Raw genomic sequence first — 14,794 nt, 5'->3', positions numbered from 1 at the left:
ATAATTAAGCTCAAGCATATCTTAATCACATTTTAAGGAGCTTTCTAATGCAAATATTTAGGATCATGACTACCCAGAAGAACATGTAGCAGGATTTTCCTAATGGTGTACAGCTTTATTTACAGACAATTCAACGAATTAATACATAAGTTCGACTTTCATGTCTGCACACAAGGGAGAATCTTCACTGCATAAGAGCAAGACTAGCTGTTCTGTACAAGTACGGACTGATACTTGATTGTATGCAAGTATATAAGGTACAGAAATCTTACACTTCTCAACCATCTAAGTCAGTAAGAACAACCACACCTACGCATTAAAGAAAAAAAACTTCAGTTACTCAACTACATTTGGCTTCCTGCAGATCAGCTGATGATCTGTATGACTGTTAAAAACCAAAAGTTGGGGTAGATCCTAAATTTTGTTCAGAAGATTAGCAATTGTATTGAGTTGTATTTAATGGATAACCATTTATAAGACTTTTCCAACATACCTGCATTACAAGTTTACAAAACTTGTCAAATTTATCCTTGAAAATCCCTACTTTGTCTTCTTTTCCCAGGCAAAGGGAAAAAGAAGTAATAAGAATTCGAAATTTTCACTGCAAATACAGACTCAGGCTATCAAAGCTGTGTGTTCCTAACGAAAAATTATCCCTGTATCGAAAGAGAAAATTAAGAAACACAAGAATACAAGCTCAAAGTACAGATCTGAAGATGGACGGACCTCTATCTACTGTAAGTTCGTATAAAGCAGAAGAACATAGCGCTTTGCTTCTCAGGAAGCTGACTTTGTTTCACTGTGTTTTCCGTAAATGCAGCTGCTAATACAACTTTAAAAGGTACTGTTTAAAAAATTCTTCATAAAAAGTATATTCCCATTCTTGAGAGAACAGATGACAACAGGACTAAACAAGAAACAGGAAACGTGATCTTTAAAAGTCAATGCATCCCACAAGATAGTCAAATGTAAAAATCAAGTCCACTATTTTCCAAAGCCTTTTCAAATTGCAATTGATCTACAGTGTATTTGCCCAGGAGGAATGCTGCCATGCAAGAGCAGACAAGTTTTTGTCAGAAACATTTATTAAGCAAGACTGACACCAATACACATGAAACCAAGTTAATACCCCCAGTGAAAAAAAAGTGTCGCTCAAGACCAAAATTATCTTCGCTTCTGGAAGATGTTGCCACGGCCCATCCCACGGCCTCTTCCTCTGGCAGCCACTGAAGAAAGAAAACATCAAGGATGACATGAATTTGACATACCTGCTTATTCATCTTAACTGGCAAACAAAACATAAGCAACACTCAGTCTCTTGCTTACAAGCAAGGAAACGAGGCTGTCCTATGAAGTTCAGGAAGTGCGGTGACAGCAAGAAAGTTTGTGATAAGAACCAGAACTAATGGTTACACAGACTTGCTGCTTAGAACAGATGAAGTGAATACTTATGCACTTGTGTTCCTTCTAAGATGACAGACAAATCTGTATGCCCAAGAGATTTAAAACCCACACTCTTCATAGGTGTTGCAACAGAACTCTGAATGTTTCAGCAGATTTTACTTCCCCATACAAACTTAACTGCATTTGCTAAAATTAACTAAGGACTTTGCAGCCCATAATTATTACTCGATCTTGTTATAACTACATTGTTCTCCCAAGAGAGGTACAAATGAGAGTGAGCTGCAGAATGGCTAGTAATTACAGCTTCTCAGTAGGTTAAGTACTATCTTAATATCAGTTTGTTTTCCTCGAAAAGCTTATCAAGAACTCCTGAATCCTTCCCTACATATTCCAAACAGCTAGTGGCCACAATCACTAGAAAACAGAAGGCAACATTTTATATAAAGCCCCTGTTTAATAAGGATACTCAATGTATCTAAATTATTGTAGCATCGATATTACACATTCAGGTAATTGAACAGTTGGGAGTCTTGACTCCCACCATAAGATGAAATATGCAGAAAAACAATGTATCATAGAATCATAGAATAGTTAGGGTTGGAAAGGACCTTAAGATCATCCAGTTCCTACCCCCCTGCCGTGGGCAGGGACACCTCACACTAAACCATGCCACCCAAGGCTCTGTCCAACCTGGCCTCGAACACCACCAGCGATGGAGCATTCACAACCTCCCTGGGCAACCCATTCCAGTGCCTCACCACCCTAACAGGAAAGAATTTCCTCCTTATATCCAATCTAAACTTCCCCTGTTTAAGTTTTAACCCGTTACCCCTTGTCCTATCACTACAGTCCCTAATGAAGAGTCACTCTCCAGCATCCCTATAGGCCCCCTTCAGATACTGGAAGGCTGCTATGAGGTCTCCACGCAGCCTGCTCTTCTCCAGGCTGAACAGCCCCAACTTCCTCAGCCTGTCTTCATACAGGAGGTGCTCCAGTCCCCTGATCGTCCTCGTGGCCTCCTCTGGACTTGTTCCAACAGTTCCATGTCCTTTTTATGTTGAGGACACCAGAACTGCACACAATACTCCAGGTGAGGTCTCATGAGAGCAGAGTAGAGGGGCAGGATCACCTCCTTCGACCTGCTGGTCACGCTCCTTTTGATGCAGCCCAGGATACGGTTGCTTTCTGGGCTGCGAGCGCACACTGAAGCTGGCTCATGTTCATTTTCTCATCAACCAACACCCCCAAGTCCTTCTCCACAGGGCTGCTCTGAATCTCTTCTCTGCCCAACCTGTAACTGTGCCTGTATGAACCCTTAATCTCCGTTTCTCACAGCTTACATGCCCTCAGTGATAGAAATGAGAGTTTTCCAGGTCTTCTACAGCAAAATGGGGAAGAGGGACCCATAAACAAACTACACACCTTGAGCTTTGAGAATAGCTGCTTTTCCTCGCCCAGCTCCAGAGCCCTGGTTTTTATTCTTCATGCTCTTTAGCATAGGAGCGTTCTTCAACATATCTGGTAAAATGAGAAACCGTATCTTGCTGCCTCTGATGTAGACCTGTTCCAGCTGTGCCACTCGCCCGTCTCGGTATGTCACCGTTATGTTGGACATCTGGAAAGTAAAAATAAGGCAGTGCTCACAGAGGCCCTTAATAGTCTGTGATCCTATTTCCCTTGCCTGCAGAATATACAGTCAGGATTCAAGTACCAAAGCCAGACTTTCCACGCTTTCTCATCTGCAGTTGTGACGCAAGGATCCAGGGCCATTTAAACATACTCCTATACCTGCTGTTATTCAAGCAGACCCATGGCTTATGCTTTCTCCCCAGTTGGTGATTCAGCTTTATCAGCTTTGTTAATTTTCTCATATTGAATCGGTTTTAATAAAACCGATTGTTTAGTCTAGTCTAGTCCTACCAAGGAAACATTTTGATTTCAACAATACCTTGCCTAAAGTCAATCAAAATTAAGTCCTCTTGAGATGACTAAAGTCATGACTAAAGCATAAAAAAAAGCTTTAATTGCTTAAATCAAGGTTTGCTTATTCTTATGCTCAGTGTCTTTAAATAAGGAAGTCCACCAGAAACACTGTTCACAGAACAGAACCTTAAGAACCCTGATATTATTAACAGAACTGCCCAATTAAACTCTAAAACTGGTAAGAATAAGCTCTGGCCTCTTCAGAGCACTCAGTAATCTTGAATCCATTTCACTACAGTAAGACAGTATACACACAGCAATGGTTTGCTTTATCCTAAGAATAAAAGCAACCGTCTTTTAATCATGCTGCCTACAAGCTAGCTATCAGCCTTTCCAGGCACAGAGCAGAGAGCCCTCCCTTCATCCTCCTGAAGCAGGTGTACCTGACAATTCATGTTGTCTTCAGCTTCAATAAGTTTGCCTCGGTAAACTTCTCCTGTATTGGTTTCACATGTCACGATATGGCCTTCGGCCTCATGTAGGACTTTAATAGGCACTCCGATTGACATGCTTGCAGTGCTGTGGCTCTACACCTGAGACAAGAAAAAACGAGACATGATTACAAAGAAAGCTGTAGACTAGATTTTACCTACACAAGCTATGATCTCTCTCATTATAATTTTCACTCTTACTCAAACACACTGTATGCTTTGACAATATACTGATAGAGCTTGCTTAGACAGATGCTCATGGGAAGAAATTACTTGAGATGAGCAAAAGCGGATATTGTCCAGGTATAGAAAACTCCCTTACAAATATCAGGTAACGGAACACAGGTACAGCCGCGCACACCTCACGCGGAAACAGCCGCAGGTACATAACGGTGCAGCCACCCTGCCCCGCCGCGCTCGCAGCTCACCCCACACAAGGCTCGGGCTCCTCCACGCCCAGCTCACATCATCCCCCCAGCCCTGGCAGGGCCTCCTTCACCCACACACCCCAGCCCTAGCCCCACCACAGGGGAGAGAAGGGCCCCAGCCCGGGGGAGCTCCGTCCCCGCAAGAAGCCGAGCGGAGCCCCCCCCTCCCCGGCCGGTGGCCACCCCACCCCGCCGCGCCTTCCCCACCTCAGGCCTGGGCGCCCCAAGGGGGCTGCAGCGACACGGCCCAGGTGGGTGCGCGCAAACCCCTCCCCTCAGCACCCACCTCAGTGCGGGCCCGCGCTCACCCCTAATGGCTCCTCCAGCGTCCCGCCGTGCACCGCGCGCCGGAACCGGAAGGTGGCGGGGCGGACGCATCCCATCTCTTTCCTTCCCTTCCCACCCGACCGAACACCGCGTTCCGGTGCTGCCTGTTCCAGCCGGGCGGGGGCAGCTCCCTCAGCGGCGGGGATCCGCCCCGGGGCAGGGCTGGCCGTTGCCGCGCCCCGGGTTCCCCCACCCGCCTCAGGCCGCGCCCGCGTCCCCCGCCCGCCGTGTCATGCTCATACCCACCCGCGCGCCCGACGACCACCCCCAACACCGCCGCCACGGCGCGGGGCAGACGCCCCGGGGCCCGGTCCCCCGCAGCCCCCGCCTCCGCGGCCGGGAGGAGCCAGCGCCGCGCCGAAGCATGCCGGGGCCTTGGGCCGCTCCGTGGCGCGGGCCGGCTCGGCGGGGCCGGCAGTGAGGGGGCGGCAGGAGCCGCCGCCGCCGCCGCCACCATGAAGAGCCCCCGGGAGGACGGGGAGCCGCCGCCAGGTCAGTGGCGCGCCGGACTGGGGGCCGGAACCGGGCGGCGGGATGGGCTGCGCACCGACTTGGGCCGGGAAGGCAGCCCTGGGTTCGGCCTGGCCCGGCCCGGCCCACCCCGCGGATCAGCGGCTGCTGTGGTCGCTTCGGAGGCCCGGCCGGCCTCCGCCCTCCCGGAGCCGCGAAGCCGCGGGTTTCGCCAGCAGCAATGTAGAATTACCGGCTCCGGTAAGTTCGCTCCAAGTTCGCTGCGCCGAGGAGCTGGCGAAGCAGAGAGGTGGTGTTACTCACGGCCACAGCACACACGGGCTTGTCTTATCTTAGGACAGTCCACGGGCATCACTGAAGAAGCCTGGGTGTGTTGGGAAACAGGGTGACTGGAAGCTGAATAGACAAGAAAGTTAAAAGTTATTACCCTTTTAATTCTTCAGATAGAAAATACGCACCTCTTCAGTGAAACTTGGCACTTGACAATAATAACAGAAATCTTGGGTAATTACAGAAAGGGGACAGAATCGTGCGTGGTACTCGGTTGCCATCTGGGGTTAAACCGTGACACACGCCAAGAAAAAATAACAACAAAATACTCAAGAGATCCTGGTTTGAGGAGAATCTGGGAACTGGGTTTTCATTTTTTCTTTCGGATACTTAACTAGATTAATCAAAACAACTGAATGTACCAATGGTGTGCCAGACTTCAAAGTCAACATTAAACACTGGCACAACCATGAAAACATATTTGGAAAGAGGCTGGAATTGGCTTGTCCCTGCTGTAGGTCGGTAGCTTTGTTAAAAGTAACAAAAGATTACAAGCAACATTACCTAAAACATTTTAGTTATAAAATTGCATCAAAACTAGAGCAGTCCACATGATGTCAAATGCGGTTTTATTCCTATCCTAAAATGTAGCTGGCCTTGTGTTACCAAAACTTTTCAAAGGTCTTCTCTAGATCAAAGGTGAGAAAAACCCTTTATGAGTAACTCACTTGGATTGATGCTGAAGCAGCACTAATAGGCAGAGCTCTTCAAGCCTGTCGAGTGCAAGGGCATTTCTGCAATGGAAGCCACCACGCTGCCAACCCTATAAAAATAAGAACTGTGGCAGAGGGATGGAGTTATGGTATTCTGGGACTTTTTGGTAGAGATTGTTCTTCCTCCCCTCTCCCTTTGTTGAGGGAGTTAATACAAAAGGCAACTGGTGCCATTTGTGAGCTTTGTTAACCTGGAATCACTCAAAGCAAATTGCAGTCCCTGAGGAAAAAGACAGCTGCAGAAAAGGCTCAAATCTGCGGGGCTGGTGGGAAATCAGTACCTGGAGATCTTGGTTATGTCTGTTTTCTCACAGTTTGGTTTAACTCCTTTTGTGGCACAGAAATAGATTCAGACAGAAGAGAAAGAACTAATACCTGTGCCTTACCTACTATTATTTAGGAGGGGATACAGCTTCATAGTGTGGGCTGGTGGGATATCACCCCACCAGGAATAACATGAAACTTCCAAAGGAGAAGGGGGTGTATCATACAGCAGAGCAATCCAGGCATGGAACAATAAAGGAGTACAAGATTAAACCAAACACTTAACTGTACATAAGTACCAAACCTACATTCCTCTCAGAAAGACACAAATATCTGCCAATCACATAAAGTAAAAACATACTTTACTTACTGCCAATCACATAAAGTAAAAAAACCCAAGTTTCCACAACCATAGTGCTGAGGACAAGCTGTGTTTGAATGCCAAGGTATGGAAACCCCATTCTTGTCTGCACTGACATTTTCTGTGTTTTACTCACGCTGGGGTGTTTTCACTGCAGTTGACTGCATCCAGCTGAAAGTGCCAGTCATTCAGCAGCTCTACCACTGGGATTGTGGGTTGGCCTGCTCCAGGATGGTGCTGCAGTAAGTGACTCTCTTGGCTTGAATGGGTGGGAAGTGCCATCCCATCGGATGGGGGTAGTGGGAAGCAATGTCTAGGGAGGTGTGTTGAAGCAGCTGTGAGTTGAATTTAGTCTTACAAGAGTACATACATACTCTCAGGTACCCTCAGAGAATTACTGCTGCTGGGCCTGGCACAGCTTTCCAGCAGGAGCAAGGGAAAATTTAAACTAAGCTTAACTTCAGACCCTTTTGAATAACTGCCAGTTCTGAAAGATGCAAAATACCTGTAAGAACTGTACAGGTCAGCATGCATAAGCTGATAAAAAGTTATTCCTCTTTCCTGCTGTTAGAATTCAGACCAGATGCATAGCATAGCAATTCACCTGCCTCCTTTCTGTTATTCCCAAATGATGGGTAGGCATAGCCCAGTTTACGAGTACATACTTTCTCTGTCCTGCTGAGCCCCCAGTCCGTGGGTGAATGTTTTTGTTCCAGTAGATTCAACTCAAAACAATGCACTGTATTGCCCTTTGGGGTGGTTTTTGGTTTTGTTTTGGTTTTCTTTTTTTGAACTGGTAGCTGTCCTGCTGAACTCCTCTTTCCTTCCACAGAGGAACATGAGCTTAGGTGCAGGAGAAATACCTATTTAGATGTCCACTTAGTAGATATGAAGCAGAAGATTTTCATTTCTCTCCATCCCTTCTGCCAAGACGTTAGTCCGTGTGCTGGTAATTTCCCATCTTGACTACTGTAACCTCTGCCTCTATTCCCTTTACCTCTTTGCCACTCCAGTCTGTCCAAAACTCAAGCTTCCAAGATTAATCTTCTCACCCTGCTGATATGGCCTCGTTTACCCTGTGTCCTCAATTCCAGTCCCTTTTTTTTTTCCATTTACTTCCATTTGTTTTCTGACTTCTAGAACTCTCTGTAACTGCCTTTCCCTACCCCTTTGCAGCCTGTCCCAACCTTTCTCCTGACTTCATCTACCCTTTGTTGCCTTTTGTTCCACCAGTGCCTAAGACAAAGCTTCCTTTGAATATTTACTGACTTCCTTTACAGTTCCTCCTTTTGAAATCCATCTATTGCGTGAAGCAAGTTTTAGTCTTTAACACTTCTGTGTTTGCTCTAATATGCTTGTACATTTAGACTGTAAGCCCTTCAGGACAGAGTTCTATGCTTGCTCAGAATAGCTTGCCTATTGTACAGCACCTATACACTTCTGTCATTATAAATCAGTCAAGATACACATACATTTCCAATTTTAAAAAGTCAGCAATAAATCCAGTTAAATATTCCCTACACCCTTCCCTTCCCTTAAATCTGTGGCTCCTTTGTGGGTTGTTTTCTTTTTGGTATTTCTTAGCCAAGCCCATTGTTTCAGTTTTCACGTCCTGTGATGTGGAAGCTTGGGCTACAGGGCACATTTTGCTTCTCCTAAGATCTGTGCTTCCCTTCCCTGCCTTTCCTAATACCACAGGTACCTGAATCACTGGGACAATGATGAATTTCAGAAAGCCATCCAGGAACTCCAGTTAACAAAGAGTATCTGGACTATTGACCTGGCCTACCTAATGCGGCACTTTGGTGTCAAGCATAAGTTTTGCACCCAGACACTTGGAGTGGACAAGGGCTACAAAAATCAGGTTAGTATTCTCATGTACTAGGAGACAGCAGAACTTTAAAAGCCCTGTGTGTCACGTTGTAAAAGCTCTGCTGTGTTACTGACAATCAACCACAATCCCTGTAAACAAGGTTTGCCTGTTGCCACATCAGTTCCAAAGGCGATGCTGGATACAAACCCGCATACTTCACATCTTTGATTCCATAACATGAATTTTGGAAAAGTTTTCATGTAGTGCTCATGAAAGGTTCCACTTACTTGACAGCCTGGAGACTGAAGCCCTTTGTCTATCTACAGAACAGGTACAGCCTGGGCAGCAGCAGTGCTAGCTTCCACCCCTTCCCCACCACCGTGCCTCAGCCCTGACCTGGAAGAACCACCTCTAGAGGTGAGAGGGGAACTCAGCCTCTTCAAAACTGCCAGCAAGTGGGCCAGTGAGGGCCCATAGTAGCAATGGCTTTTCTAATGCAAGCTCCTGCCCAGTATGAACCAGGCAGGCTTCTTTCATGTAGGCAGCTGAACAGCCACTGGATGAAATTACAATAACTGACCAGGAGTGAATTTAAACAAATTAGAGCAGGAATCCTTTTCCTCTTACCGGTTAACTAAGGGAGAGATCTCTTATTCCATAGCCAGATCCCCAGCTTATGCAGGCCCTTGCTAGCAGGGATTTAAGTGGTGGATTACCTAAGGAAAACATCATTCCAGTTCATAACTTTTATTATCTCCACAGTCATTTTACAGGAAGCACTTTGACACAGAAGAGAATCGAGTGAATCAGCTCTTTGCACAAGCCAAAGCCTGCAAGGTGCTGGTGGAGAAGTGGTAAGCCTATTGTTTTCTTTCCTTTCTCTTTGGAGAGTCTGTGGGCCCTATCTTTTACTTGGAGTCAAACTAAAGAGACTGAAATCAAGCCCTGAGCCTTTTTTTGAGGGGGTGAATTACAGTCTTTCTAATAAATCCATCTCAAAAAAAATAATGTGGACATCAAGAGTTAATACTGAAGTTTGAAGAAAAAGAGCTGACACAGAATTACTATTTGAAAATCCTGACTGGATTTTTACAGTTCCACGACAACTTGGCTATTGTTTATGTTTTGAAGCGGATTATCCATTAAAATTACCCTACTGGGGTGCCTGCAGCACTCTAATTGGCCATTGCTAGAAGTAAGGAGAGTGCTATGTGGGCACACAACCCATTGTTCCCAGAGCTATGCAGACATTACAGCTCTCTCTTCCTAGACAAACACGCAAAGAAAAAGCTTGCAAACAAGCTTTTGCCAAGAGGAGGGTGAAATAAGGAACCTCTATGAAGGAACTGCAAACCCAGGGGAGGAGGAAAAACCGCAGAATTGTTTCACAGCTGACAGTGACGTTCTACATGGGAAATTACAATGTGTCCATGTTCAGTTTGAGTTGCATCCCTTTTTATAGTGAAGCTGGATTTGGATCTCTTGTCAAAGAAGGGTAAATGATCAGGAAAAGAAGAGAGAGTGCAGGGCAGCCACAACAGCTTTTGAATGCTGTAATGCAACTTGCACTGAGCAGAGTTTTCAGTGTCCTTTTTAACACACACACAGTCTTTTTGGCACCATCTATTTAACTCGAGTTGTGACAGGACAGAAGGTTCAGTCAGTCCATCCTGCGTTAGCCATCTTAAGATCATGGCCTGGATCAAGGCAAGGACAGAGAGCACGTCTGCCTGTGTAGACACAGTACTGAGGCTGGAGTGTCAAAAAGTGACACTGGAAAAGATTAAAAAGCATGAGTTCAGTTAGGTAGTGCACACAGCCTGGACATCTAGAATGTATCCAAAGAATGAGCTTCTAATGCATATGGACTGCACGTGCCCCAGTGAGGGACAGCTTTTAACAGATGAAGTTATATTTGGATAATACTCATTTTCTGTGGGAGGTACTATAGCAATAAAGCCTCAAGAGCATCAGGTAGTCCAAAACTGCGACTGGGAGAAGTGTATTCCTGTGTGACAGAGGCAGATTTGGGCACGTCTTAATTTGGTTAGTGATTGTACAATCTTTAACCACTCAGCCAATAAAGATTTGGTACTTAAGAGATAAGCTTTTCTAGGAGCAGGAGAGAACATTTGCTTTATGATTTTCCCACAACAGAAGTCTCTCAGGTTACCGACTGAGTTGCCAGCTCCTTTAAAACTCTTCTCTGGGGCATCTGATACATTCAGAGATACCATTGATGTTACTGCAGAACCCAGAGCTCTTGCTCTGCACTTCAGCAGCAACAGTGAGATCAATGGGCCTTGAATGACACAGGTTTTGTCAGGCTTTGTAGCAAAGCTGGCTGGGTTTAACAGCAAAAAGCTGTACCTGTGACAAAACACGCCAGCTGCATGTCTTAAGTACTGTCCATCACCACACACTTCATTGTGTACCAGTCTCTTCCCTGAACTTAAGCATGCCTGATCTTTTTTCTGCAGCACAGTAACTGTTCAAGACATTCAGAACCACCTGTCTCAAGGTCACGTAGCCATTGTCCTAGTGAACGCCGTCCTGCTGTTATGTGACCTTTGCTCAAGTCCTGTCAAATACTGCTGCTTCCTCCCCATTGGACAGAAGTGCTTCTGCAGGAATCCTGACTACCAGGGCCATTTCATTGTGCTATGTGGCTACAACAAAGCCTCAGGGAGTATTTACTACAACAACCCTGCCTATGCTGACCGTGAGTAGCCTGTTCCTTTTGGGTGGATTATCAGCCATCATTTTAGTGACATGTCTGTAATACAGAGCTACAGCTGGACCTGCTGGACCTCCTCTAACAGTGTGCCTATGCTCAAGCATTGCTAACCAATTTGTCAGAAGGGGTTTTGCCACATTAATTATATCAGTGCTGTATTTGTGCTGTGATTTACTTCAGGAATTGATATACTCATTCTAGCAAACGTGTTTGGCTCTCAGCTGGGTTTGTGAGAGATGCTGAACTGTTCCTATGTGCAGAATATAACAGAATGGGCAATTTAATACCTATTTACAGCATTACTTCCATGAGCACTGGCTTTGAGCTGAAAAGATCACAGAATCAAGAATTGTTGAGGTTGGAACAGAACTTTCAGATCACCAAACCCAACCGTTAATCTGGCATTGCCAAGGCCACCACTGAAGCAGGCCCCTAGTTCTGCATTTACATGTAAAGCTTGCTTCATGGTGCGTCAAAATGAAACCAATGAGTAAAGCTGTAACCTAAGCTGATAGGTTTAGTCTGTATGCTAGTTACTTTTCTTTGTAGAGGCTGCTAACCCCAGTATAAGAGCCTTTCACAGGCAAATTCTGAATTCTTAGTAACATTTTGTTCCTCCTGAACAGGAACGTGCTGCACCAGCATCAGTAACTTTGAGGAAGCCAGGACAAGTTATGGCACTGATGAAGACATTCTGTTCATCTACACAGACAGCTGACATCCACACCTGATGCTCCTGGCCCTTTCCTGTGCAGCCTGCATGGCAGCTGGCTGCTTATCTCAGGACTGCCCCTGCAGAGACCTTGCTCCTGAACTGCAGTGGGATCTTAAACAAGGGAGGCTTTATAGACATTGATAGGACTATATTACAATGCTGTCTTTACCTTTTTTTCCTCATGATGTATCTAATTTTGCATTGTGTGTCTGGTTTTGGTGTTTGGTTGGTTTTTGTTTGTTGTTGGTTGTTTTTTTTCCTCAACATTGCACATTTGACAGCAGTTTTAAAATACGGCCCCAGAGCCTAATTTGCTCTGAGCTTATTTTCAAATTAAACACATGAGAAAAAAAGCAGCACCAAATTTATGAACTTTAACACTTGGTACTACATGCACAGGTTTAGCTAAACAGAAACAGGAGGGGAAAAAAGAGAATACCTGTTTCTCTGTCAAAGCATCAAGGGCTGATCTTCATCCAAAATCTAGGGATTTGAGGCTCAGCAGGGTGTTATGGAAGGAAAAAATATTAATTTAAAACCACTATTAAATTACAAAAAAAGCCTAGCTGGCTCATCAGGTCTGTGTTGTAGGAATGAAACACATTTACCCAAATTCACCTTACACAAATACAGCATTTATGCCACTGCATTCGGTTTTGAATCATAGTTATTAGTGTTGTTCCCTTGTCCCACAAACTTAATCTCTTTTGGCTAAATCCTCAGAGATTGCTCAGAGCTCTGTGTTGCCCTAGAAGTGAAGATATTTTATTTGTACTTACAAGTCTTGCTTTTTTGCCAAAACCTCTGAGCATTATGCCACCCCCATGTGCCAGTTTCTGTAGGAGCCATTCCAAATATAAACTTTAAACTTCAGCCAGTGCAGAAAATGAGCATCTACACTAATAGCATGCATTTTGTGTGTAAATGTAAATATCTGACAGTGTATACTGGATTATAACTAAAATGCTGAATCATGATTTGAGCCAAATTTTGCCATTGGCATTAGTTCAGAGACCTTCTAAGAAGAGCTGAAATCAATTAAGAAGGGGGAATACAAGTAAAAAGGCAGGAACTCATTTTCTAGCTCTTATGCTACAGTGTAAATATTGGGCTTAAATTGGAGTTACTGTATTCAGACATCAAGTGAAACTGTTAGCGGCCCATTCTTAATTCTTTAATGGTTTACATGCGTTTAATCACTTTGCTGAGGAGTGCTCTAAAGTGTAAGGAATAGCCACTTACTTCAGATTTCATCCATCACAATTTCCTACAAGTCCTGATCTCCAGTCCTGTCTGGGTTGAAGCGAGTAGAAAAATCAATACTGATGTAAAGCTAGCACAATTTTCTTTTGCACTTAAGACAGACATCCTGCACCTCTGCCATGGTGTTAGGAAAAGGAACTGTTCAATTTCTAGAACTGTGTAATAACAGTAGAAAGACATTGTTACTTAGTGGTGGAGATAATAGGAATCTACTTTAAGCATTATAAAATTTTTTGATAAAGAGAAAAATTTTCTTCTATCATCAGTTTTTGATGTACTGGATAAGTAGCTGGAAAGCATTCAGTAAGTAATATTAGTAGAATTAAAAGTCCTCCTTTGCACAAACAGATGCTAACATATTTACATGCAACAGCTTTTAAGAAGTCCTGAACAAAAAGTATCTGACAAGAAATTTTCAGTGTCTCATATTTTGCTTATAATTGGTGAAGCTGGAATACACTGCAAAATGAGTAAAAATTAGGATGCAATTTATGAGTAGTAGAACCAGCACATTAGTGGCACCCAGCAGAATCACAGAAAAAAAGTACAAACCTGTTACGGATAAGGCCTGATCAGAAGTCAGTCACCAGAACGCTGCTGATGTGGGAATTTTTATGCCCCAAGTCCAAATTCAGGATGTTTGATTTGGAGAGATTGTATTAGCTATGTTACTAATTAACAGGTATGTTTACTACAGGACAGTAGAGTACTTTGTTAACCCCTGTGGTTTCAGGTAGGTAGTTCATTCACTACCAGTGAACTGCCCCAGATTTATTTCAGAGCAGGCTTAGTTAGCTAAATAAAAACAGTTCTTCAAAGGGCTTGTAACTGACATTTAGCGTCTTACTGGTTTGGTTATCCAAATACGAATCGTGAGCTTATGCATAAAACATGAACTTGAGAGCATCCTAAGTGTTCTGAAGTGCACAGATAGGTGTAACAATATTGACTCTTCAATATTTGGTACCCAGAGTTTAAATACTTCAACAAAACTGAAAGATAAAGAAACAAAGCTGTTTAAGCTAATACAGACGGAGAGCTCCACTGCTGCAACAGGATCTCATAGCTGCCAAAAGCAGGGTAGCTATGAAGGATGAAAACATAAGAAGCAAAAGCCAAGTGAAGAGGCTGAGTATTTATATGACACAAATTCAGATTTAAAAGCAGTTCACTGCACATCTGCATTTTCTGAAACTTTGTTTCCCATTACAAGACTGTCTATCAAAATACTCATTCTGAAAATGTCACTTTGTTTCCTTCATGATGTCAATAGCAAAGTAAGGGGTATTTTACATGCAGGGATTTTATACATAAATATATTTTTATTTGTAATTAAGGCATTCTCAATAAAGGATTAAAGTCACAGATAACCCTGTAACATAATGTGGCAAGTGCATTTATTAACTAACTTATTATGAAACATGTTGGAAAATCTTTAGAGCATGTGTTACATATTTAACTGGAAGTGGCAGAGCTGAAATTGTGATTTGCGAAAAAACCCTAAAAGTTCAAATACTTATTTCAGCTATGAATTCAGAGTTGCTAGGCTGTAAA

General features: G+C 44.0%; 2 protein-coding genes across 6 annotated transcripts; one reads left to right on the top strand and one right to left on the bottom strand.

Annotated features, from left to right (window-relative positions):
• Nucleotides 1-1,067: 1,067 nt before the first annotated feature.
• SNRPD3 (small nuclear ribonucleoprotein D3 polypeptide) lies at nt 1,068-5,301 on the bottom strand. 4 transcript variants are annotated; one of them, XM_061465966.1, is made up of 4 exons: nt 5,277-5,301; nt 3,771-3,920; nt 2,827-3,019; nt 1,068-1,226 (listed from the first exon to the last, which is right to left on the bottom strand). In XM_061465966.1, the coding sequence occupies exons 2-4, from the start codon at nt 3,894-3,896 to the stop codon at nt 1,165-1,167; spliced, it is 381 nt and encodes a 126-aa protein (XP_061321950.1). In that variant the 5' UTR covers nt 3,897-3,920; nt 5,277-5,301; the 3' UTR covers nt 1,068-1,164. The 4 variants fall into 4 exon arrangements, with proteins under 4 accessions (XP_061321950.1, XP_061321948.1, XP_061321949.1 ...); XM_061465964.1 differs by lacking the exon at nt 5,277-5,301 and adding an exon at nt 4,820-4,912; XM_061465965.1 differs by lacking the exon at nt 5,277-5,301 and adding an exon at nt 4,555-4,655.
• Nucleotides 4,903-14,623, top strand: GUCD1 (guanylyl cyclase domain containing 1). 2 transcript variants are annotated; one of them, XM_061465962.1, is made up of 6 exons: nt 4,903-5,065; nt 6,870-6,954; nt 8,411-8,576; nt 9,288-9,379; nt 11,006-11,247; nt 11,889-14,623. In XM_061465962.1, exons 1-6 carry the CDS (start codon nt 5,029-5,031, stop codon nt 11,978-11,980), a joined length of 714 nt encoding a protein of 237 aa, XP_061321946.1. In that variant the 5' UTR covers nt 4,903-5,028; the 3' UTR covers nt 11,981-14,623. The 2 variants fall into 2 exon arrangements, with proteins under 2 accessions (XP_061321946.1, XP_061321945.1); XM_061465961.1 differs by lacking the exon at nt 4,903-5,065 and having other exon boundaries at nt 6,766-6,954.
• The last annotated feature ends 171 nt before the right edge of the window (nt 14,624-14,794 follow it).

The sequence above is a fragment of the Pezoporus flaviventris genome, unplaced genomic scaffold (assembly GCF_033815535.1).
Source record: "Pezoporus flaviventris isolate CSIRO_AGI_PZ_B2104156 unplaced genomic scaffold, CSIRO_AGI_Pfla_v1 ptg000041l, whole genome shotgun sequence".
Lineage (NCBI taxonomy): Eukaryota > Metazoa > Chordata > Aves > Psittaciformes > Psittacidae > Pezoporus > Pezoporus flaviventris.
The sequence above is the reverse complement of the archived record's forward strand: the minus strand, read 5'-3'. Positions and strand labels throughout refer to the sequence as shown.

What these genes read in the sequence shown, in the direction of transcription:
- GUCD1 (XM_061465961.1), top strand. Translation starts at nt 6,800, where the DNA reads ATGGAAACCCCATTCTTGTCTGCACTGACATTTTCTGTGTTTTACTCA. An exon ending in ACAAGGGCTACAAAAATCAG is followed by an intron (nt 8,577 to 9,287) that starts GTTAGTATTCTC and finishes TTATCTCCACAG; the next exon opens with TCATTTTACAGGAAGCACTT. An exon ending in AAGGTGCTGGTGGAGAAGTG is followed by an intron (nt 9,380 to 11,005) that starts GTAAGCCTATTG and finishes TTTTTTCTGCAG; the next exon opens with CACAGTAACTGTTCAAGACA.
- SNRPD3 (XM_061465966.1), bottom strand. Translation starts at nt 3,896, where the DNA reads ATGTCAATCGGAGTGCCTATTAAAGTCCTACATGAGGCCGAAGGCCAT. An exon ending in AAGACAACATGAATTGTCAG is followed by an intron (nt 3,020 to 3,770) that starts GTACACCTGCTT and finishes TTTACTTTCCAG; the next exon opens with ATGTCCAACATAACGGTGAC. An exon ending in AGCTATTCTCAAAGCTCAAG is followed by an intron (nt 1,227 to 2,826) that starts GTGTGTAGTTTG and finishes TTCTTTCTTCAG; the next exon opens with TGGCTGCCAGAGGAAGAGGC.